This window comes from Vipera ursinii, assembly GCF_947247035.1.
Source record: "Vipera ursinii genome assembly, chromosome: 15".
Lineage (NCBI taxonomy): Eukaryota > Metazoa > Chordata > Lepidosauria > Squamata > Viperidae > Vipera > Vipera ursinii.
Genome location: NC_139528.1, coordinates 6,479,747 through 6,498,357, shown reverse-complemented (window position 1 = coordinate 6,498,357; position 18,611 = coordinate 6,479,747). Strand labels below are relative to the sequence as shown.

At 45.5% G+C, this 18,611-nt stretch overlaps 1 protein-coding gene across 7 annotated transcripts in view; it reads right to left on the bottom strand.

Annotated features, from left to right (window-relative positions):
- Positions 1-18,611, bottom strand: part of ITGA10 (integrin subunit alpha 10) — a 73,944-nt gene that overhangs the window by 22,851 nt on the left and 32,482 nt on the right. For 4 of the 7 annotated variants that reach the window (XR_014493832.1, XM_083374171.1, XM_083374172.1 and 1 more), the window contains 9 exons: positions 16,588-16,676; positions 11,934-12,048; positions 9,140-9,267; positions 6,453-6,601; positions 5,095-5,245; positions 4,548-4,713; positions 3,494-3,561; positions 2,349-2,493; positions 977-1,125 (listed from right to left, as the gene is read on the bottom strand). Coding sequence is in view for 6 of the 7 variants with exons in the window: in XM_083374171.1 (XP_083230297.1) it covers positions 977-1,125; positions 2,349-2,493; positions 3,494-3,561; positions 4,548-4,713; positions 5,095-5,245; positions 6,453-6,601; positions 9,140-9,267; positions 11,934-12,048; positions 16,588-16,676 (1,160 nt within the window). In the remaining variant the exon portion in view is untranslated. Of the gene's footprint in view, positions 1-976; positions 1,126-2,348; positions 2,494-3,493; positions 3,562-4,547; positions 4,714-5,094; positions 5,246-6,452; positions 6,602-9,139; positions 9,268-11,933; positions 12,049-16,587; positions 16,677-18,611 lie in introns of those variants that run through there. The other 3 variants (XM_083374176.1, XM_083374175.1, XM_083374174.1) reach the window with 3 other exon arrangements.

The window sequence follows — 18,611 nt, the reverse complement described above, 5'->3', positions numbered from 1 at the left end:
CATTTGTCTGAACTGGTATAGGGTTTCCTGCCTGAGCAGGGGGTTGGACTAGATGTCCTCCAAGGTCCTTTCCAGTCTTAACTTTACCATCTCTTGTTCCTCTGGAATGCAGCCTCTCTCTCCTGAGAATCCCAAACAACGTTCCCCACACCTGTTTGTAGTACAGGTGACAAGTTGCTTCAACCAATGCTTCTGGCGGAAAACTCCCTGGCTGCTTTTAGGATAGTTTTTCCGCCCCCCCCCCCCACTCCTCACAGTCTGGATTTCTATGCACCACCACGTACAAAACATTTTCAAATTATGGTATAATCCCCTTTATTTGAAGGACACTTGTAAGAGAAGAGAAGCATTAAGGACGCTGGGAAATGTTCTGTCCTCTTGATGATGAAGATTCTCCGTTTTCCAGGACCCGGTTGTCCCAAAGCTGCTTTTTTTTTCAAGAGGCGACTGGATTTTCCCATTATTCTTTGAAAACGTTTCGCTTCTCCTCCAAGGAGTTTCTTGAGCCCTGAAGCTCCGAAGAAGCTTCTTGGACGAGAAGCGAAACGTCTTCAAAGAATAACAAGAAAGTCCCAGCTGCCTCTTGAGAAAGCCCCTTTGGCTTCTGTCCTCTTAAAAACAAGATTCTGAATCCGACCACAGGAGCTGCTTACCGAAGTAGGACAACGAAATTAAGGCAATGGTGAGAATTGGGTGTCAGGAAACAACTGCTTCTTCTGTTGAATCGATATCAAATGAGCAGAAACCTCAGAAGGACAATGTACCAGCCTCTGCATATCAGCGGCCGGAAAACACAAACACATGCCCAACATTCTCACACGCCCTTAATACAGCAACACGGACGGATGGTCACACAAAGACTCTCTCTCTCTCACACACACACACACAGGGGTCTTCTAGCTAGCCCTTCCTGCTTCTGTTATAAATGGCTTCCAGTACAAAGGGGAGATGATGAATGACGTTGTGAGTGCCTTACTTGGTCTCCTGTCAGGGCCTGAGAGACGGTCACGCTGCCATCTCCCTCCATCTCGAACAGGATAACTTTGCCCTTGTGCTGGAAACGGGGGGCGCTGGCCAGGTAGAGCCTTCGCCCACCCCTGCGTCTGATTGAAGAGACGGTGTAGCCTGACAAAAAAGGGAAATAAGAAAGAAAGTAAGTCACAGTCACGGGCAGAACATAGAATAGTAATGTTGAAAGGGACCTTGGAGGTATTCTAGTCTGGGGGTCCCCAACCCACGGGCTGTGGCCCACTACCGGGGCCGTGCAAGTGGAGGAAGGTGAGCGTGCAGGCATTTGCACGAGCAACAAGCACTTGTACGAGTGGCGCAACAACAACAACAACAACAACAACAACAACAACAACAACAACAATAATAATAATAAATTATTATTATTATTATTATTATTATTATTATTATTATTATTATTATTATTATTATTACATTTTAGACCGGAGTGTTTACAAACTCGGATGGCTTTAAAAGGAATACTGGAAAACACCAAGGTTTTGGTCACCACATTACAAAAAAGATGTTGAGGCTTTGGAAAAAGTGCAGAGAAGAGCAACTAGGAGGATCAAAGGCCTGGAGACCAAAACATATGAAGAACGGTTGTGGGATTTCGGTTTGGCCAGTCGAGAGAAAAGAAGGACTGGGGTGGGGGTGGAAGGGCATGACGGCAGTATTCCATTATTTGAAAGCCTGCCATAAAGAAGAGGGGAGTCAACTTATTTTCAAAAGCACCTGAAGGCAAGACAGGAAACTCATCAAGGAGAGAAGCAACCTGGAACTAAGGAGAAACTTCCTAACAGTGAGGACAATTCACCACTGGAACAGCTCGCCACCAGAAGTGGTGGATGCTCCAACACTGGAGTTTTTTTAAAAGAAGCTAGCTAGACAGTCTCATGTCAGAGATGGTATAGGTCAGGGGTAAGCAATCTTGGCTCTTTTATTTATTTATTTTATTTTATTTTAATTCCATTTATATCCCGCCCTTCTCCGAAGACTCAGGGCGGCTTATAAGCATAGCTGACTCAGGAATTCTGGGAGTTGAAGTCCATGAGTCATAAAGAGCCGAGGTTGCCTACCCCTGGTATAGGTTCTCCTGTTTGAGCAAGGGACTAGACTAGACCTCCAAAGTCCCTCTTCTGATTGATTGAAAGACATTCCCAGAGGAGAGGCACGATGGAGACCTGAAGCTCCCAGATGCTGGGGCAGTCTACCTCCTCTGGCCAAATTGCAGAAGAGCATTCTTCTGCTGCGTCTCAGAGACAGGGGCCAACCACTGTTGGAAACAGAAGGTTGGGTTAGCTCGTGCCTTTGGCCTTACCATCCGCCTTTTTCCTTACCCAGATAGGCCGCGTGGTTGTTCAGCTTTCGCGGGAACTCTCTTGCAAAAGCTTCCCGTGGGGGAGTGACTGGTCCCGACCGGCCCTCTTTGAGCACCCCCCCATCCCAGTCGTAGGCCCCCACCATGCCAAAGAGGAGTCCGTCCTGCCAGGAGAGAAACAGCGACAGCCGTCCAGACACTCCACATACTTAGAGCAAAGGGCCACCCAAAGGCTATCTGGTTTCCAGAGTACAAGCTGCATGGATCACCCGTCTGTGAGTTGGGCAAGCTGTATAAATTTGCTTTATTTAGGTTTATATAACAGCAATAGCACTTAAGACTTATATACCGCTTCACCATGCTTTACAGCCCTCTCTAAGCGGTTTACAGAGTCAGCCTCTTGCCCTTCCCAACAATCTGGGTCCTTATTTTTTCCACTCGGAAGGATGGAAGGCTGAGTCAACCTTGAGCCGGTCAGGATCGAACTGCTGGCAATGGGCAGAGTGTGCCTGCAATTCTGGATTCTAAGCACTTGGAAGGGAAGGGAAGGGAAGGGAAGGGAAGGGAAGGGAAGGGAAGGGAAGGGGAGGAAGGAAGGAAGGAAGGAAGGAAGGAAGGAAGGGAGGGAGGGAGGGAGGGAGGGAGGAAAGAAGGAAGGAAGGAAGGAAGGAAGGAAGGAAGGAAGGAAGGAAGGAAGGAAGGAAGGAAGGAAGGAAGGAAGGAAGGAAAAAAGGGCAATAGCAGGCTTATACACTGCTTCACCGTACTTTACAGCCCTCTCTAAGCGGTTTACAGAGTCAGCCTCTTGCCCTTCCCAACAATCTGGGTCCTTATTTTCTCCTCTCGGAAGGACGGAAAGCTGAGTCAACCCTGAGCCGGTCAGGATCGAACTTCCTGGCGGTCCAAATAATAAAATTATTTAAATTTTTGTCATTCACATTTCATCCTGTCTTGCATCCTTCCTTCGATGACTCTATTCCACCATTTCTTCGGTATTGGTGCAATTCTTGTCTTGCGGCCAGCGAATAGCCGTAGACCCCTGCGTGGGAGAGGGAAATGCGGGCTCCCAGAGTAGGACGCTCTGCCTGCCCTTTTGCCAACTTCATCCTGCTTTTTTCCCAAGAGGCACATTTGGAAACGAGAGAAGCCTGATTGGTCTCTTACCTCCAGCAGGTGGGTGGAGAAGCCAACCTGAGACATTTCCAGCTCGAAAGAGTTATACTCGCGGGTTCCTGTTTAAAAAAAAAAGGGGTGGGTGGGGGGAGATGGCAACTTCTGGATATCACTGGAGGCCATTTTATTACAGAACTACTAGAATTACAATGGTGCTGGTGTGCTGGACCAGGATACATTCAGCTGCTCCGTTTTATATCTAGTTTAGGAATTAAGAATTGTGTTGGTGTATTCAGCATTTACAGGGTTAATACAGCACCCTAGCAGCATTGTATGTAAGAACATGTAGCGTTTACAGGGTTAAACGTTATTTCCTCAAGAGATGCCTGATGGGAATTGTAGTCTAGCTGTATAGTGAAAAGCATGCTTTCTAGTTAAGTGGGTGGAGCTTTCATAATTTATGGCAGGACTTCCCGCCTTTGTCTTTGTGTTATCTCTCTGGATCAGGGGTAGGCAACCTCGGCTCTTTTATGACTCATGGACTTCCACTCCCAGAATTCCTGAGTCAGCTGACTCAGGAATTCTGGGAGTTGAAGTCCATGAGTCATAAAAGAGCCGAGGTTGCCTACCCCTGCTCTGGATGAACCCTGGGATATCAACCTCCATTTTCAACGTGTAACTTTGCACAGGATGGAAAGTTCATCATTTTTTAATCTGATGAGATGGGCCCAAATTACAATCTTGCATTCAGGATGGACCATTGCTGTAATCGTGAGTTGTTGACACTGGACGCATGAGAAATACAAGTGATTTGTTATTCCCATTTCATTTGAGTTTATTCTGGCTGTTTCACGTGGGATCAGCATAAACTCTGGCTGTTTCACGTGGGATCCGCATTCACACCTCTACTTGAAACGGAACAGCTGGACTTACCTATAGCCCAGCAGTTACCCTCACAGAATTACAGAGTTGGAAGGGACCTCAGAGGTCTTCTAGTCCAACCCCCTGCTCAGGCATAAGGAGACCTTGTGCCATTTCAGACAAATGGGTTCCATTCCCCCCCACACCGCACCCCAGTTGCAAACACCGCCTCCTTTCCCGGCACCTTCAAGGCTGAAGATCCGGTCTCCCAAAGAGTCCACAATGTCATTCAGGGCTGCCTCGTCCGTCACGTTGAAGAAGTACTTTTCGTCTGGGTCGCTGGCAATGTATTTAATTTCATTGATGAACGAGTTGGGGTCTTTCTTCCGGCGGATGTAGTGGCCCAAGACCTGGGTAGAACAGAGACATCATTTCATGACATCTGACACCATGAGGCCAGAAGGCAGGACCAGTAACCATGGATGGGAACTAATCCAGGAGAGAAGCAACCAGGAATTAAGGGAAAACTTCCTAACGGTGAGGACAATTAACTAGAATTGGTTTTACTTCTTCAGTGCCAGGGTGTGCATTCAATAAAGATTTATCTCTTATGGCACCCCAAAACTGTAGAGCATGCCTGGCTGAGAAATTCTGGGAGTTGAAGTCCATGAGTCATAAAAGGGCCAAGTTTGAAGACCTCTGCTGTAGAGTTTCCTCAATGGTGAATTCGCCAAGCCGGACGGTTGACACCCACCCTGCCTATCTGCCTCTCCCTCTGCTGGGACGCTTACCGCGATGGCGTAACGTGTCACGTTCCGCTCCTCACACTCATCCAGGGCATCTTTAAGTTCTTCCCCATCGTGGGACTCTCCGTCGGTGAGGACGATCATCAGCTTGGTAGCTCCTTCTCTGCCCCCCCTTTCCGGACTGAAGGCCTCCGTGCTGCAGGCAAAAGCGAGAAAGAAACGGTGACTTTGTGGGGGGGGGGGAGAAGAGTTTTCCTCCCTGACAAAGTAATCTGGTTTACCGAATGGGACAAGTTGCTTTGTTAAAATTTGGACAATGTTGGTTCCTTAAAATTCTGCTGCTTGTGGTGATTGGCTGCCCCTCAATCAATCAAAGCACAAGCTCCTTGCAGCAAAGGAGAGGCTATTTCAGGAGACAACAGCCTTCAGGCACGCATCTAACTTCACAATTTTGAATCATTGTACAAACTTATCTTTCAAAAATTGCTCTTCTCCATATTGGATAATGCAGTGTTATCTATCTATCTATCTGTCTGTCTGTCTGTCTGTCTGTCTGTCTGTCTGTCTGTCTGTCTATCTATCATCTATCTCTATCATCTATCTATCATCTATCTATCCATCCATCATCTATCTATATCTATCTATCTATCTATCTATCCATCCATCCAAGGGACGTGGTGGCTCAGTGGGTTAGGACGCTAGCTTGTTGATCAGAAGGTCGGCAGTTCGGAAGGAGCGAAGGTCAGGTGCCATCCGGAGCTCAACCGGCAGTTGATTCCACAAAGCCGGGGTGCCCACAGAGAAGGCCCTTCCCCTGGGGGCCACCAGCCGACATTCTCTGACCGGTGGCACCCTGAGGAGGCCCTCTCTGTGGGAACGCACAGGGCGGAGGGAAGGTGACGCCGGCAGCAGGTGATCCCCGAGGTACTCCGGACCCATGCCATGTAGGGCTTTGAAAACCATTACCAAAACCGTGCAGCTTCCGTGCTTAGAAGTCAGCTGGATGAGCAGGGAGATCTTCCTTCAACCTGGAGCAGGGTTGGCCCCACGCAGAAGGCTGGATTAGACCCAGGTCTTTCTTTGGATGCTGATATTGGCCCCCAAAGGCTACTCTTTCATGGAACATAGTGGTAGGGCAGGGGTAGGCAACCTCGGCTCTTTTATGACTCATGGACTTCAACTCCCAGAATTCCTGAGTCAGCTGACTCAGGAATTCTGGGAGTTGAAGTCCATGAGTCATAAAAGAGCCGAGGTTGCCTACCCCTGTGGTAGGGCTAGCAGCCCTGATGAATTCCCATTTTTTCCCCCCACAGCATTGACTAGATCAAGGACGGCGATCTGCCTGCTTGACCACGAGCTCATGCACCGGATTCCCGCCTTCTCTTGCGCCTCCCAGCACCTACCAGGCCTTGTGGATGGCAGCAGCCGTCCGAGTTTCAAGTCCTTCCTGCCGGCTGATATTTTGGGCAGCTTCAATGACTTCTTCGGCCGTCTTGTAGTCCTTCAGGGTCCACTCGTGAATCGCAACTTCGCTGTACTGCAAGACTCCCACCTGTGAGGCCAAGGAGGAGGAAGACCCCCCTTGAGGCCATGATACAGTCTTTGGAGGAGTGTGTGTGTGTGTGTGTGTGTGTGTGTGTGTGTGTGTGTGTGGGCCTTGATCCCCTAAAACCAGCTTGGTCTAAGCCAGAGGTCCCCAACCTTCTGGGGCACCAGGGACCGATTCCGTGGGGAAAGGTTTTTCCGCGGACCGGAGGGGCGTGTGGTTTTGTGTGCTGCCTGCATCCCACGGATGGGGCTTTGCTTGTTTGTGCAAACCCGGTTGCTGGCATGCCGCAGCCCGGTACCGGTCCACGGACCAGGGGTTGGAGACCCCTTGTCTAAGCTGCCTTCCCCAACATCTCTTTTCCAGAGATGAGGGTGTGGGTTGATGAGGGGATTGGAGAAGGATAGTCCAAGTTTCACTCCATCCTCAGGCATGGGAACTTCCCGGATGACTGGGCCAGTCTTTCTTGTTATAGTGGGGGAAATGGGAGAGCGTGCTGTGACCCTGGTCAGCAGCTCATGAGCGAAACGGGGTGAGGTGGGTGGAGATAAAAACGGTCTGAACAGGTAAAGTTGCCTTGCAGGTCCCATGCAGCTTTCGTGCAAGGATGAGAGTTCTACGGGGCCAGACTGGGAAGAGACGGGAAACCTCTCGTAGCCCTGAAGACTCCAGAGAGGTCTCATGAGAAAAATGAAACCCTGAAGGGGGTGGACCAAGGAGACGCAACTTTGCCTCAAACGTGGGTATTCTAGTTCAAAAGCAAAGTCTGTGTTTCAGCTGTGACTGTGCTGGAAGTCAAAACACGGAGGCTTCATTCTTGGGCGACTTTAGGGAGGCATCCGTGCAGTTCTTTTGGCAACCAAATGAAAGTAGGAGCCCGTAGTAGGTCATTCCTAGAAGCTCGGCACTCAGAGAAACAAACCAACCAGCCATCAACCGGCAGACAGAGATAAACAACATTTACACGCCACTCAAAAGAAGAGACAGTGGAAAGGCTAAAAAAGAAAGCAAAAAGATCAGAACATTTCCTCACCAGCCATCAACACACAAAAATAAGCAGGGATTAATACCAGACCAACAATCAAGCAGCAAACAAAACCTCAGTTGAGGAGTTACCCAGAAGGAAACCACACTCCCATCAACACCGACAGGGCAAGCCGTGCCACTGTACACAGACGGAGAACAACTCCTTATCCCTTCTCGCACTGAAGAGGTAAACCTAGTTGGGGAATGAAATGTTTGGGAGGAAACAACCAAGCACAGAGAGCATCAAGGATTTCTTCTTTCTTTCTTTTTCTTTCTTTCTTTCTTTCTTTCTTTCTTTCTTTCTTTCTTTCTTTCTCTTTCTTTCTTTCTCTTTTTCTTTCTTTCTTTTCTTTCTTTCTTTTTCCTTCCTCTTTTTCTTTCTTTCTTTTCCTTCCTTTTTCTTCCTTTTCTTCCTTCCTTCCTTTCTTTTTCTTTCTTTTCTTCCTTCCTTTCTCTTTTTTCTTCCTTCCTTTCTTCTTCCTTCCTTTTTCTCTTTCTTTTCTTCCTTTCTCTTTTTCTTTTTTCCTTCCTTTTTCTTCCTTCCTTTCTTCTTCCTTCCTTTTTCTCTTTCTTTTCTTCCTTTCTCTTTTTCTCTTTTCCTTCCTTTTTCTTCCTTCCTTTCTTCTTCCTTCCTTTTTCTCTTTCTTTTCTTCCTTCCTTTCTCTTTTTCTTCCTTCCTTTTTCTCTTTCTTTTCTTCCTTCCTTTCTCTTTCTATTTTCTTCCTTCCTCTTTCTTTTTCCTTCCTTTCTCTTACTTTCCTTCCTTCCTTCCTTCCTCTTTCTTTCTTTCTTTCTTTCTTTCTTTCTTTCTTTCTTTCTTTCTTTCTTCCTTCCTTCCTTCCTTCCTTCCTTCCTTCCTTCCTTCCTTCCTTCCTTCCTTCCTTTCTTTCTGAATATTTTTGGACTCCCTGATTTCCTGGTGTCTCCCTCCTAAAGAGTGACCTGCAGATACAATCCTGCTTAGCTGGTGAGCCTTCAGATAACTACCTCCTTCTGATACAATTGGAACTAAAATTTAGATAAAAATATATTCCCAGTCTAGATAGACAGACTGTGATCTGCAGGCTCTAATGTTTTCGCTCTACGGGAGGAGAGTAACTTAGACCAGCTACCTAGAATGCATCTGAGGAAGTGGGCTGCAGCTCATAAAAGTTTGTAACGTTGAACAAAATCTGTTATTCAGAAAAGTTGCCACCAGACTTCTGATGTTTTGCTGGTGGGGAAAATATCTTTTCCTGAGCTCTTTTGAGCTCTCGATTTGAACAAAAATTCGGAGAAACCGGATGAGGTTCGGAGAAGTGCAAGGAAGATGATCGTGAAGCTAAAACAGAAACTTCTGGAGACAGACTGAACTAGGAACTTTTTCCTAACGAGAAGAGCCATTTCACAGAGCTTCAAAGGGCCAAAGATGGATTCTCTTTTCCCGGAGAGATTCAAGTAGACACCTCCCAGCTCCCAATGGTTTTTTTAAACCTTAGAAGAACCACAAGAAACAGTGAAAAAGCAAACAAGACTCACTTGGATCTGCTCTGGGTCAATGAAAAATTTGCTGAGAATGTTGCTAAGAAAATTCTGCACTTCGTACCATGGGTAAATGCTGTTGGAGCCATCCAAGACAATCACAATGTCCATGTAGGTTGAACACCCTGCACAGAAGTCAAGAGAGCAGTGGCAAAGGTCAGGCAGTGGCAAAGGAGGATCCCCCAGAGTCCAGGCAGTCCTCGACTTATAACTTAGTGACCGTTCGAAGCTACAACGGTACTGAAAAAAAATCACATAGCGACCGTTTCTCATGCTTACAACCTTTGCAGCATTCCTGCTGGTCACATGATCAAAATGCAGACGCTTGGCAACTGACTCATATTTATGACGGTTGCAGGGTCCCGGGGTCACGTGATTTCCCCTTTCGCGACCTTCTGGAAAAGCAAAGTCAGTAGGGGAAGCCGGATTTACTTAACAACCGTGTTACTAATTTAACAGCTGCAGCGATTCGCTTAACAAATGTGGCAAGAAAAGCCCTAAAATGGGCCAAAGCTCCCTTAACAAATGTCTCCCTTAACAGCATAAATTTTGAGCTCCGTTGTGGTCATAAGTTGAGGACTACCTACCTGTACGTGCAGCGAACTCCCTAAGCTTTCCATCCGAAGCCATTTGGAGCTGTTCCTCCTCTCTTCCCCAACACATCACCAACGTGGGAAATCAATATTTAATATTTATTAGATTTATATCTCGCCTTTCCTTGGGAAGCTGAAGGTGGCCTACTACACAATGCTCCTGGCTGCTATTTGCTTCTCCGAACTTCTTGAAGGAGATGGAGTGGACTCCACGATTGAGGCGGGATTTGTGTAACACCCAAGCAACCATCTCAAATCCAGACAACTAATTTGGAATACCGGGGCCCAAAGGAGGCCACTGAATACCGTGTTAGATGTTTTTGTGCCAGCCATGGCGGTTCCTTAAAAAGGTCACCAGATGGGAGCAAAGAAGCACCTTTGCTCCCACTGGTGGGTATGGGGGTCCCCGGCCCCTCCCTTACCAATGAGAGTGAGGGGGCCGGAGGGCCATTAACTCTCTCCAATGGGGCTGCAGGAGCCGGAGACCCCTGACCCACCAGTGGGAGCAAAGGTGCCTCTTTGCTCCCATCTGGTGACCTTTTTAAGGAGCTGCCATGGCTGGCACAAAAACATCTAACAAATCCCCTTCTTGCCAGCCAATGACAGGGACCAGTGAGTGTATGTGAGGGGGCGAGCAGGTGTCATAGACATGCAGATACACATTCAGAAGACCAAACACAAACGCTTACACAGAAGGTTGTGTCGGTCAATGGGTACAGGTTTGGTCAGCTATCTGGTCAGTTGTATTACAATGTCCCTGCCATGGAGATACCCATGCCTGGATTGAGCCCATGGATCAGTCCCAAAGGGAGCTAGAACAAGAGCTCAATCCAGGCATGGGTGCCTCCATGCCAGGGAACTCTTTCTCTCTGCTTTATATCTAAATAAAGCTTCACCTGATTGCATCCCTGCGTGCTGCCTTTTTCTTGGAAGCACCTCAACGAGCCATCACATACCGCGTGGCTTTTATATCAGCCTTCCCCTTCTGGCTGCTGTCGTTTTTCGAAGTGGTGAATTACGACTCACTTTAGGCCCAGACAATGCTGGTTTGGGGCCGATAAGGATTTCGGTCCTTCCTTTTTTCTTGCTTAGATCTTTCAGCGTCTCCCCTGATGTTGCAAGAAGAACGTTCTGTTTTAAATTGTTTTAAATGGGTGGGGGCAAAACTGATTCGTTAGATCTCTCTTCCGTGTTTCCTCCACAGCAAGTCTGTATTGCTGGGGGGGGGGGAAGCAAATCCCGTTGGAAACGATCCCAGTGCTGCTGATAAATGTAGCCCCCACAACTAGATTTCCAGGAGACTCACGGGCACGCGAGGCTTTCGAAAACCCCAAGATAGGCTTCTAGCCACTTAGTCAGCCCTCCTGTGGAACAAACGGTAGGCCTGACTCATCGGAGGCCAAGGCTGACTGCCAAAGGAACTTGGAGCCAGCCCTGAGTGAGGAGGGGAAGCCCTACTCACCAGCCTGGCTGGCTGAAAGTCACTTGGATGGAAGACAAAAGCAATAATAATAATAATAATAATAATAATAATAATAATAATAATAATAATAATAATAATAATAATAATAATAATAATAATAGTTGGAAGGGACCTTGGAGGTCATCTAGTCCAACCCCCTGCTCGGGCAGGAAACCCTCTACCCTTTCAGACAAATGGCTGTCCAGTCTCTTCTTAAAAATCTCCAGTGTTGGAGCATTCACAGCTTCTGGAGGTAGGTTGCTCCACTTGGAGATCCCTTTTCGACTTCTTGCTTAAGTACGATAAAAATGAAGTTTTGATTTTAGAATTTGGCGATTAGATTGGTTATGATTTCAGAACTCTAGTTCAGGCAGTCCTCGACTTACAACAGTTCATTTAGTGAGCGTCCAAAGTTACAACGGCACCTCAATTGCTCCACTCAAAAAATGAGCATGAACCTGGAATGTGTCCACCACACACTGCACCGTGGAGGACCAGTGGTGGGATTCAAATAGGTAAACAACCGGTTCTATGCATGGATGCCGCTTCCGGATGTCCGTTCTGGGCCTGGGCAACCAAAAATTAGCTACCGGTTCTGCCGAAGTGGTGCAAATGGCCTGAATCCCACCATTGTGGAGGATCCTATGGAATCAGCTGGGGGCTGGTGTGTGTGTGTGTGTGTGTGTCTTCCAAAGTTAAACAGATTAGAAGTCTGAGGAACCAAAGCCAAACTTACTCTGAGCCGTTGGGGCAATGTTTTCCATCAGCCGGAAGTCCTTGTCCACACTGGTGCACATCCCTGTGCTATACATGGACGTGCCGCATTCCTGGGACCAAAGGGGAGCACAGGCCTGGCGGGAAGAGAGATGCTCATGGGAACTCGTAATGGCTTCCCAGCTGGCATAATAATAATAATAATAATAATAATAATAATAATAATAATAATGATGATGATGATGATGATGATGGTGGTGGTGATAATAATAATAATAATAATAATAATTATTATTATTATTATTATTATTATTATTATTATTATTATTATTTTATGATGGTGATGATGAAATAACAACAGCAACAATTCGTATATTGCACGAACCCAAAAGATAGTTAGCTGAGTACTCAGCCTGTCCTGTGAATGCAGCCTTAAAATCATCAGTAGAAACGTTGAGTGGGGGGGGGGACTTGGAGGGAACATTTAGGAATTCAGGAACAAAGGACCTCTTGGCCAGGGCTCCCCGACAACAGCCATGAATAGGAGGCACCAGCGTCCTGTTTTCCAAATCAGAACCAGCTTCCCTGGAACGCCACCAAAATGGAACTAGAGAAAGCGTTTCACACTCCTGGACAATCCATTCAAGGTGAGCCGGGCCAGAAAGGCCACCGAGGAAAAACGAGCTGGCTTTGGAATTCTGTTGCTTTTACGGATACATCCTATTTGCTCCCTCTCTGGGCCCAGTTCAGCAGGAGGCACGAAAAGGCACATTTATTTGTTCCTTGTTTGTTTATTTATTCGATCAATCCATCAATCAGAATAGAGCTGGAAGGGACCTTGGAGGTCTTCTAGTCCGACCCCGTCCTCAAACAGAAGACCCTAGTATACTATTTCAGACAGATCTTTTCTTGAAAATCTCCAGTGGTGGAGCACTCACAACCTGGAATACGGCATCCAGTTTTGGTGGCCACCATGTAGAAAAGATGTCGGGAGTCTAGAAAGAGTGCAGAGAAGAGCAGCAAAGATGATCAGGGGACTGGAGGCTAAAACATATAAGGAACGGTTGCTGGAATTGGGTAGGTCTAGTAGTGTAATGAAGAGAAGGACGAGGGGGGGACATGATAGCAGGATTCCAATATTTGAGGGGCTGCCCCAAAGAAGAGGAGGGGGTCAACTTATTCTCCAAAGGACCAGAGGGCAGGACAAGAAGCAACGGATGGAAACTAGTCAAGGAGAGAAGCAACCTGGAACTAAGGAGAAACTTCCTGACAGTTCGAACAATTAACCAGTGGAACCACCTGCCTCCAGAAGTGGTGAATGCTCCAACACTGGAGGTTTTTAAGAAGAAAGTGGACAACCATTTGTCTGAAATAATGTAGGGCTTCCTGCCTGAGCAGGGGGTTGGACTAGATGACCTCTGAGGTCCCTTCCAATATTATTATTATTATTATTATTATTATTATTATTATTATTATTATTATTATTATTATTATTATTATTATTTACTACTACTATTTTCCAGAGGCAAGCTGTTCCACTGGTTAATTGTCCTCACTCTTAGGAAGTTTCAACTTAATTCTAGATTGCTTCTCTCCCTCGTTAGTTCCCATCCATTGTTTCTTGTCCTGCCCCCAGGTGCTTTGGAGAATAGCTTGACCCCCTCCTCTTCTTTGGGGCAGCCCCTCAAATACTGGAATCCTGCTATCATGTCCCCCCCCAGTCCTTCTTTTCTCTAGACTGGCCAGACCCAGATCCTGCAACCGTTCTTCGTATGTTTTGTTCTCCAGGCCTTTAATCATCTTTGTTGCTCTTCTCAGTTTATGGAGCCACCCATCTCATACTGACTCTTGGATAGCTTGCATTTAGAAATGCAAAAGGTTGGACTGCTCCCACAATACAGGTAGTCCTCACTGAAATGACCATTTGTTCAGCAACCATTCAAACGTAAGATGGCATTGAATGAATGGTAGTTAGGTCCATATTATTATTATTATTATTATTATTATTATTATTATTATTATTATTATTATTATTATTGTTGTTGTTGTTGTTGTTATTATTATTATTATTGTTATTGTTATTGTTGTTCAGCAACCATTCAAACGTAAGATGGCATTGAATGAATGGTAGTTAGGTCCATATTATTATTATTATTATTATTATTATTATTATTATTATTATTATTATTATTGTTGTTGTTATTATTGTTATTATTATTGTTGTTGTTATTATTATTATTATTATTATTATTATTATTATTATTATTATTATTATTATTATTGTTCAGCAACCATTCAAACCTAAGATGGCATTGAATGAATGGTAGTTAGGTCCATATTATTATTATTATTATTATTATTATTGTTGTTGTTGTTGTTGTTGTTGTTGTTCAGCAACCATTCAAACATAAGATGGCATTGAATGAATGGTAGTTAGGTCTATATTATTGTTATTGTTATTGTTATTATTATTATTATTATTATTATTATTATTATTATTATTATTATTAAAAAACAAATTGGAAAAGAGTGTAAATATAAAAATTTACAGCTTCTTTTGGATGATCCTAGAGAACAGAGGGTGACGCGTGCTGCCTTAAAACGCTCAAAAAAGATTAAAAAATAAGACCAGTAGAAATCTATGGAACTTCCACAATATACTTATAGTCAAGTGGTAGTTGTGTTTTTAAGAGTTTTGGGATGATATGTATGGTAACAGAATGTTCAATTTGGAATTAATGGACAATTTACTACAGAGGAAGAGGAAGAAAGTTTTGTGGGTTAATGTGGGTTAATTTGTGTAAGAACTATCTATTATAGCCTATTTTGGCTAGAGAGGTTAATAGGGATAGGTGCTTGTGATGTGTAAGTGAGAATATGTCTAGGTAATAGTGAATTGTGGAAGAACATAGATGGGAATGATGCTAGTTTTCTTTTATTTTAGTTCTTTATACATATTTAGTATTGTTAAGGATTGGTTTACTCTATATAAGCTAGAGAGTGATGGATTTTAGAGTTTATAATTGTTAGTATATGATTGTTTATGATTGCTTTTTAGATATATACCTTGTATTTTGCTCTGGGAAGTCGGGGGGGGAGGGGGGGAGGAGGGGAAGTAGAGGGGGGGGCAGGGGAGGGAGGAGGGAGAGGGGGAGGGGGGGAGATAGGGGGGAGGTAGGGAGGGGAGGAGGGAGGGGGAAGGGGGGTTTTTCAAAGGAAAATTGTATTTTAAAACTTTTCAATAAAAAAAAAAAATTTACAGCTTCTCATTATTCACACCGTTGTCTGTGGAGATTCTCAGTCACCCAGGTCATGGTTGTCTCAAAGGTGGGGTTTTTTTCCCCAAAAGACAACTGGACTTTGTTTTTTTTTTCTTTGAAGACGTTTCCCTTCTCATCCAAGAAGCTTCTTCAGTTCTACATTCTTGGCAGTCGTCTGGTCATTCAGCCCTCTGACCTTCAGGATTTATATTCCTCGCAGTCACATGGTCTGCAAGAAGGCTAACAACCACCAGATAACCGCAAGGCATAGAAATCCTTTCCATTCCCCGCCATTCAGTCAGAACCGAAGAAGCTTCTTGGATGAGGAGTGAAATGTCTTCAAGGAAAAATTTAAAAAAAAGTCCAGTTACCTTTGGAAACGCATCTTTGGGATATTACCATTGTTATTTCCTTTGTCATTGTTAGACGTCGGACAAGCTGAGCTTATTGATTACTCTGTGGTTCGATAGATGGTGCAAACAGGCCACTCCGGCAGCAAAAAGTTAAGGGTGTTGTGTGAACAGTAAATAAATAAATAAATAAATAAACCTTTATTTATGCCTCCTTAAGTAACACCAGCTGCCTGCCATTAGTGCAGGTTCGAGTCCCACCAGGCTCAAGGTTGACTCAGCCTTCCATCCTTCCCAGGTAGGTAAAATGAGGACCCATTTTTTTAAGAGGATAAGATTATTTGGAAGTAATATTAACTTTCAAGTAATTCATACTTGTAGTTCAGCCTCTACGTCAAGTGAATAGAGCCTTGGTGGAGCAGTGGGCTGATGCCTCCTTAAGTAACACCAGCTGCCTGCAATTAGTGCAGGTTCGAGTCCCACCAGGCTCAAGGTTGACTCAGCCTTCCATCCTTCCCAGGTAGGTAAAATGAGGACCCAGATTGTTGGGGGCAATTAAGCTGACTTTGTAAAAATGCCGCTTGGGGTGTGTGTGAAAGCCCTAACAAGCAGGCATATACATAGAATGAAGGCTACTGCTAAGCTTGTAAGCCGCCCTGAGTCTTCGGAGAAGGGTGGGATATAAATGGAATTAAAATTAAAAAATAAATAAATAAATAAACTATGTGTACATTGAGATTAGCTGTGCCTCCCCCCGTGCTCTCTCCCCCCAACACACAGTGACAACAAACCCTCCATCCTACCACGCCGTGTGAACCAACTACGCCACACACCGGCCTCCCAAGTCAATTCTGCATAAAATGTGCCCAACTCACCCTGTTCTGCTCTAGGCTGTTCTTCCAGCAAACCTGGTCGACAAGCCTCACCCTTCCATGGGTTTGCGACCGAAATTACTGCAGCAGAGTTAGCTTTTTATAGCTCTTGTTCTTTCTTTTCTTTTTTTAAATATGTGGTTAGGGATGTGCTTTGTTTAAAAAAAGAAAAGCATACCATAAAAGATACTTACCACAAACCCATCATCTTTGTTGGCCATCAGCGTCATCCCAAAATGCATGTTTTTTATTTGCCTGGAAATATTCCGGAGACTCATGTCACCTAGTTGTGATTCAGAAGTAGAGAGGGGAGGGAGGAAGGAAGGAGAGGAGAGGAGAGGGGAAAAAAAAGAGATCAAAATGGAAAATGCAATCTTTGGATAATGCTAAAAAGTGCATCTCTATCATGTTTTCCTATATAATTACTGACATGCTTCAACCTGTCTGTTTTCCAGTCCCCTCAGCCAACTGCTTCACTCCATGAGTTTGATTCCTTTCAGTTTCAGCACACTTATAAAAAAGATGTTGAAACTCTGGGAAGAGGGCAGAGAAAAGCAACAAAGATAATTAGGGGTAAAAGGTAAAGGTAAAGGTTCCCCTGCACATGCATGCTAGTCGTTTCCGACTCTAGGGGCCGGTGCTCATCTCCGTTTCAAAGCCGAAGAGCCAGCGCTTGTCCGAGGACGTCTCCGTGGTCATGTGGCCGGCATGACTAGATGCCAAAGGCGCACGGAACGCTGTTACCTTCCCACCGGAGTGGTCCCTGTTTTTCTACTTGCATTTTTATGTGCTTTCGAACTGCTAGGTTGGCAGAAGCTGGGACGAGTAACAGGCGCTCACTCTTTTATGCGGCACTCGGGATTCGACCCACCAAACTGCCGACCTTCTGATCGACAGGCTCAGCGTCCTAACCCACTGAGCCACCGCGTCCCAATATAATTAGGGGACTGGAGGCTAAAACATACAAAGACCGGTTGCAGGAATTGGGTAGGTCTACTCTAGTGAAAAGAAGGACCAAGGCTGACATGATAGCAGTCTTCCAATATCTGAGGGGCTGCCACAAAGAAGAGGGGGGGTCAACCTATTTTCCAAAGCACCTGAAGGAATAACAGATGGAAATTGATGAAGGAGAGATTCAACCTAGAAATAAGGAGAAATTTTCTGACAGTGAGAACAATCAACCAGCTTGCCTCCAGAAGCTGTGGGTGCTCCACCACTGGAGGCTTTCAAGGAGAGACTGGACAGCCATTTGTCAGAAAAGGTACAGGGCCGTGGCGGCAAACCTATGGCGTGCATGCCACAGGTGGCACGCAGAGCTCTCTTGTTGGGCACACGTGCCGTCGCCCCAGTCCTAGGCCTTCAGCTGGGTTTTATAAAACCTTTTTGCTTTAGGCCTCCGCTGCCGGGTGCAAAAAAAAAAAAAAAGAAGGTTCAATCAATCAATTTCAACTTCTCGCGGGAAAAAGAAAGATCTCGCAAAGTTGGAACTGATTGATTGAACTTTTTAGTCCCACCCAGTCTGCCGTTACCACCGCAGCTGCGCCCACCCAATGGGCCACGCCCACCCGGCACCCGACGATACCTAAGTGGGTTTTGGGTTGCAGTTTGGGCACTCGGTCTCTAAAAGGTTCGCCATCGCCGGTATAGGTTCTCCTGCTTGAGCAGGGGGTTGGACTAGATGACCTCCAAGATCCCTTCCAACTCTGTTGTTCTGTATTCACTAGTTGAAAAAAAAAAGGAAATAGGTTTCAAGGCACAAAGCCCTGGCAGGGGTGGTGGACGGGGGTGGGTGGGGATTATTGCAATCTATGTGCAAAGGACCTGACCACTGTTGATCACTGCTATGAGTCAATAGGATGAGGCAGAGGCTAAAAAAAGCAAACACATTTTTAGTATCGTTTCCAATTTGGGGGAAGGAATAATTCCACGGTTTTCTGCCTTGGTCAAACCCCACCTCCACTTCGGTGCACCACAATTTTAAAGAAGAAGCTGCACAAAGTCACAAACGCCGAAAACGTGTTTGGAAAAACGTTCCTGGCAACAGTTTTGTCAGCATACCTCTGGCTTATGTGAAGGGAATCTCCCCTTATTTAACTGATTAGATAAATAATTTGGGGGATGCTTGGGGTGGCATTGGCGGGCCACATAAGCCTCTTAAAATCCAAGGGTTCAAACCTCTCCCCCTTCCCTTTGGGAGTTAGGAAGCCACCCCACCCCA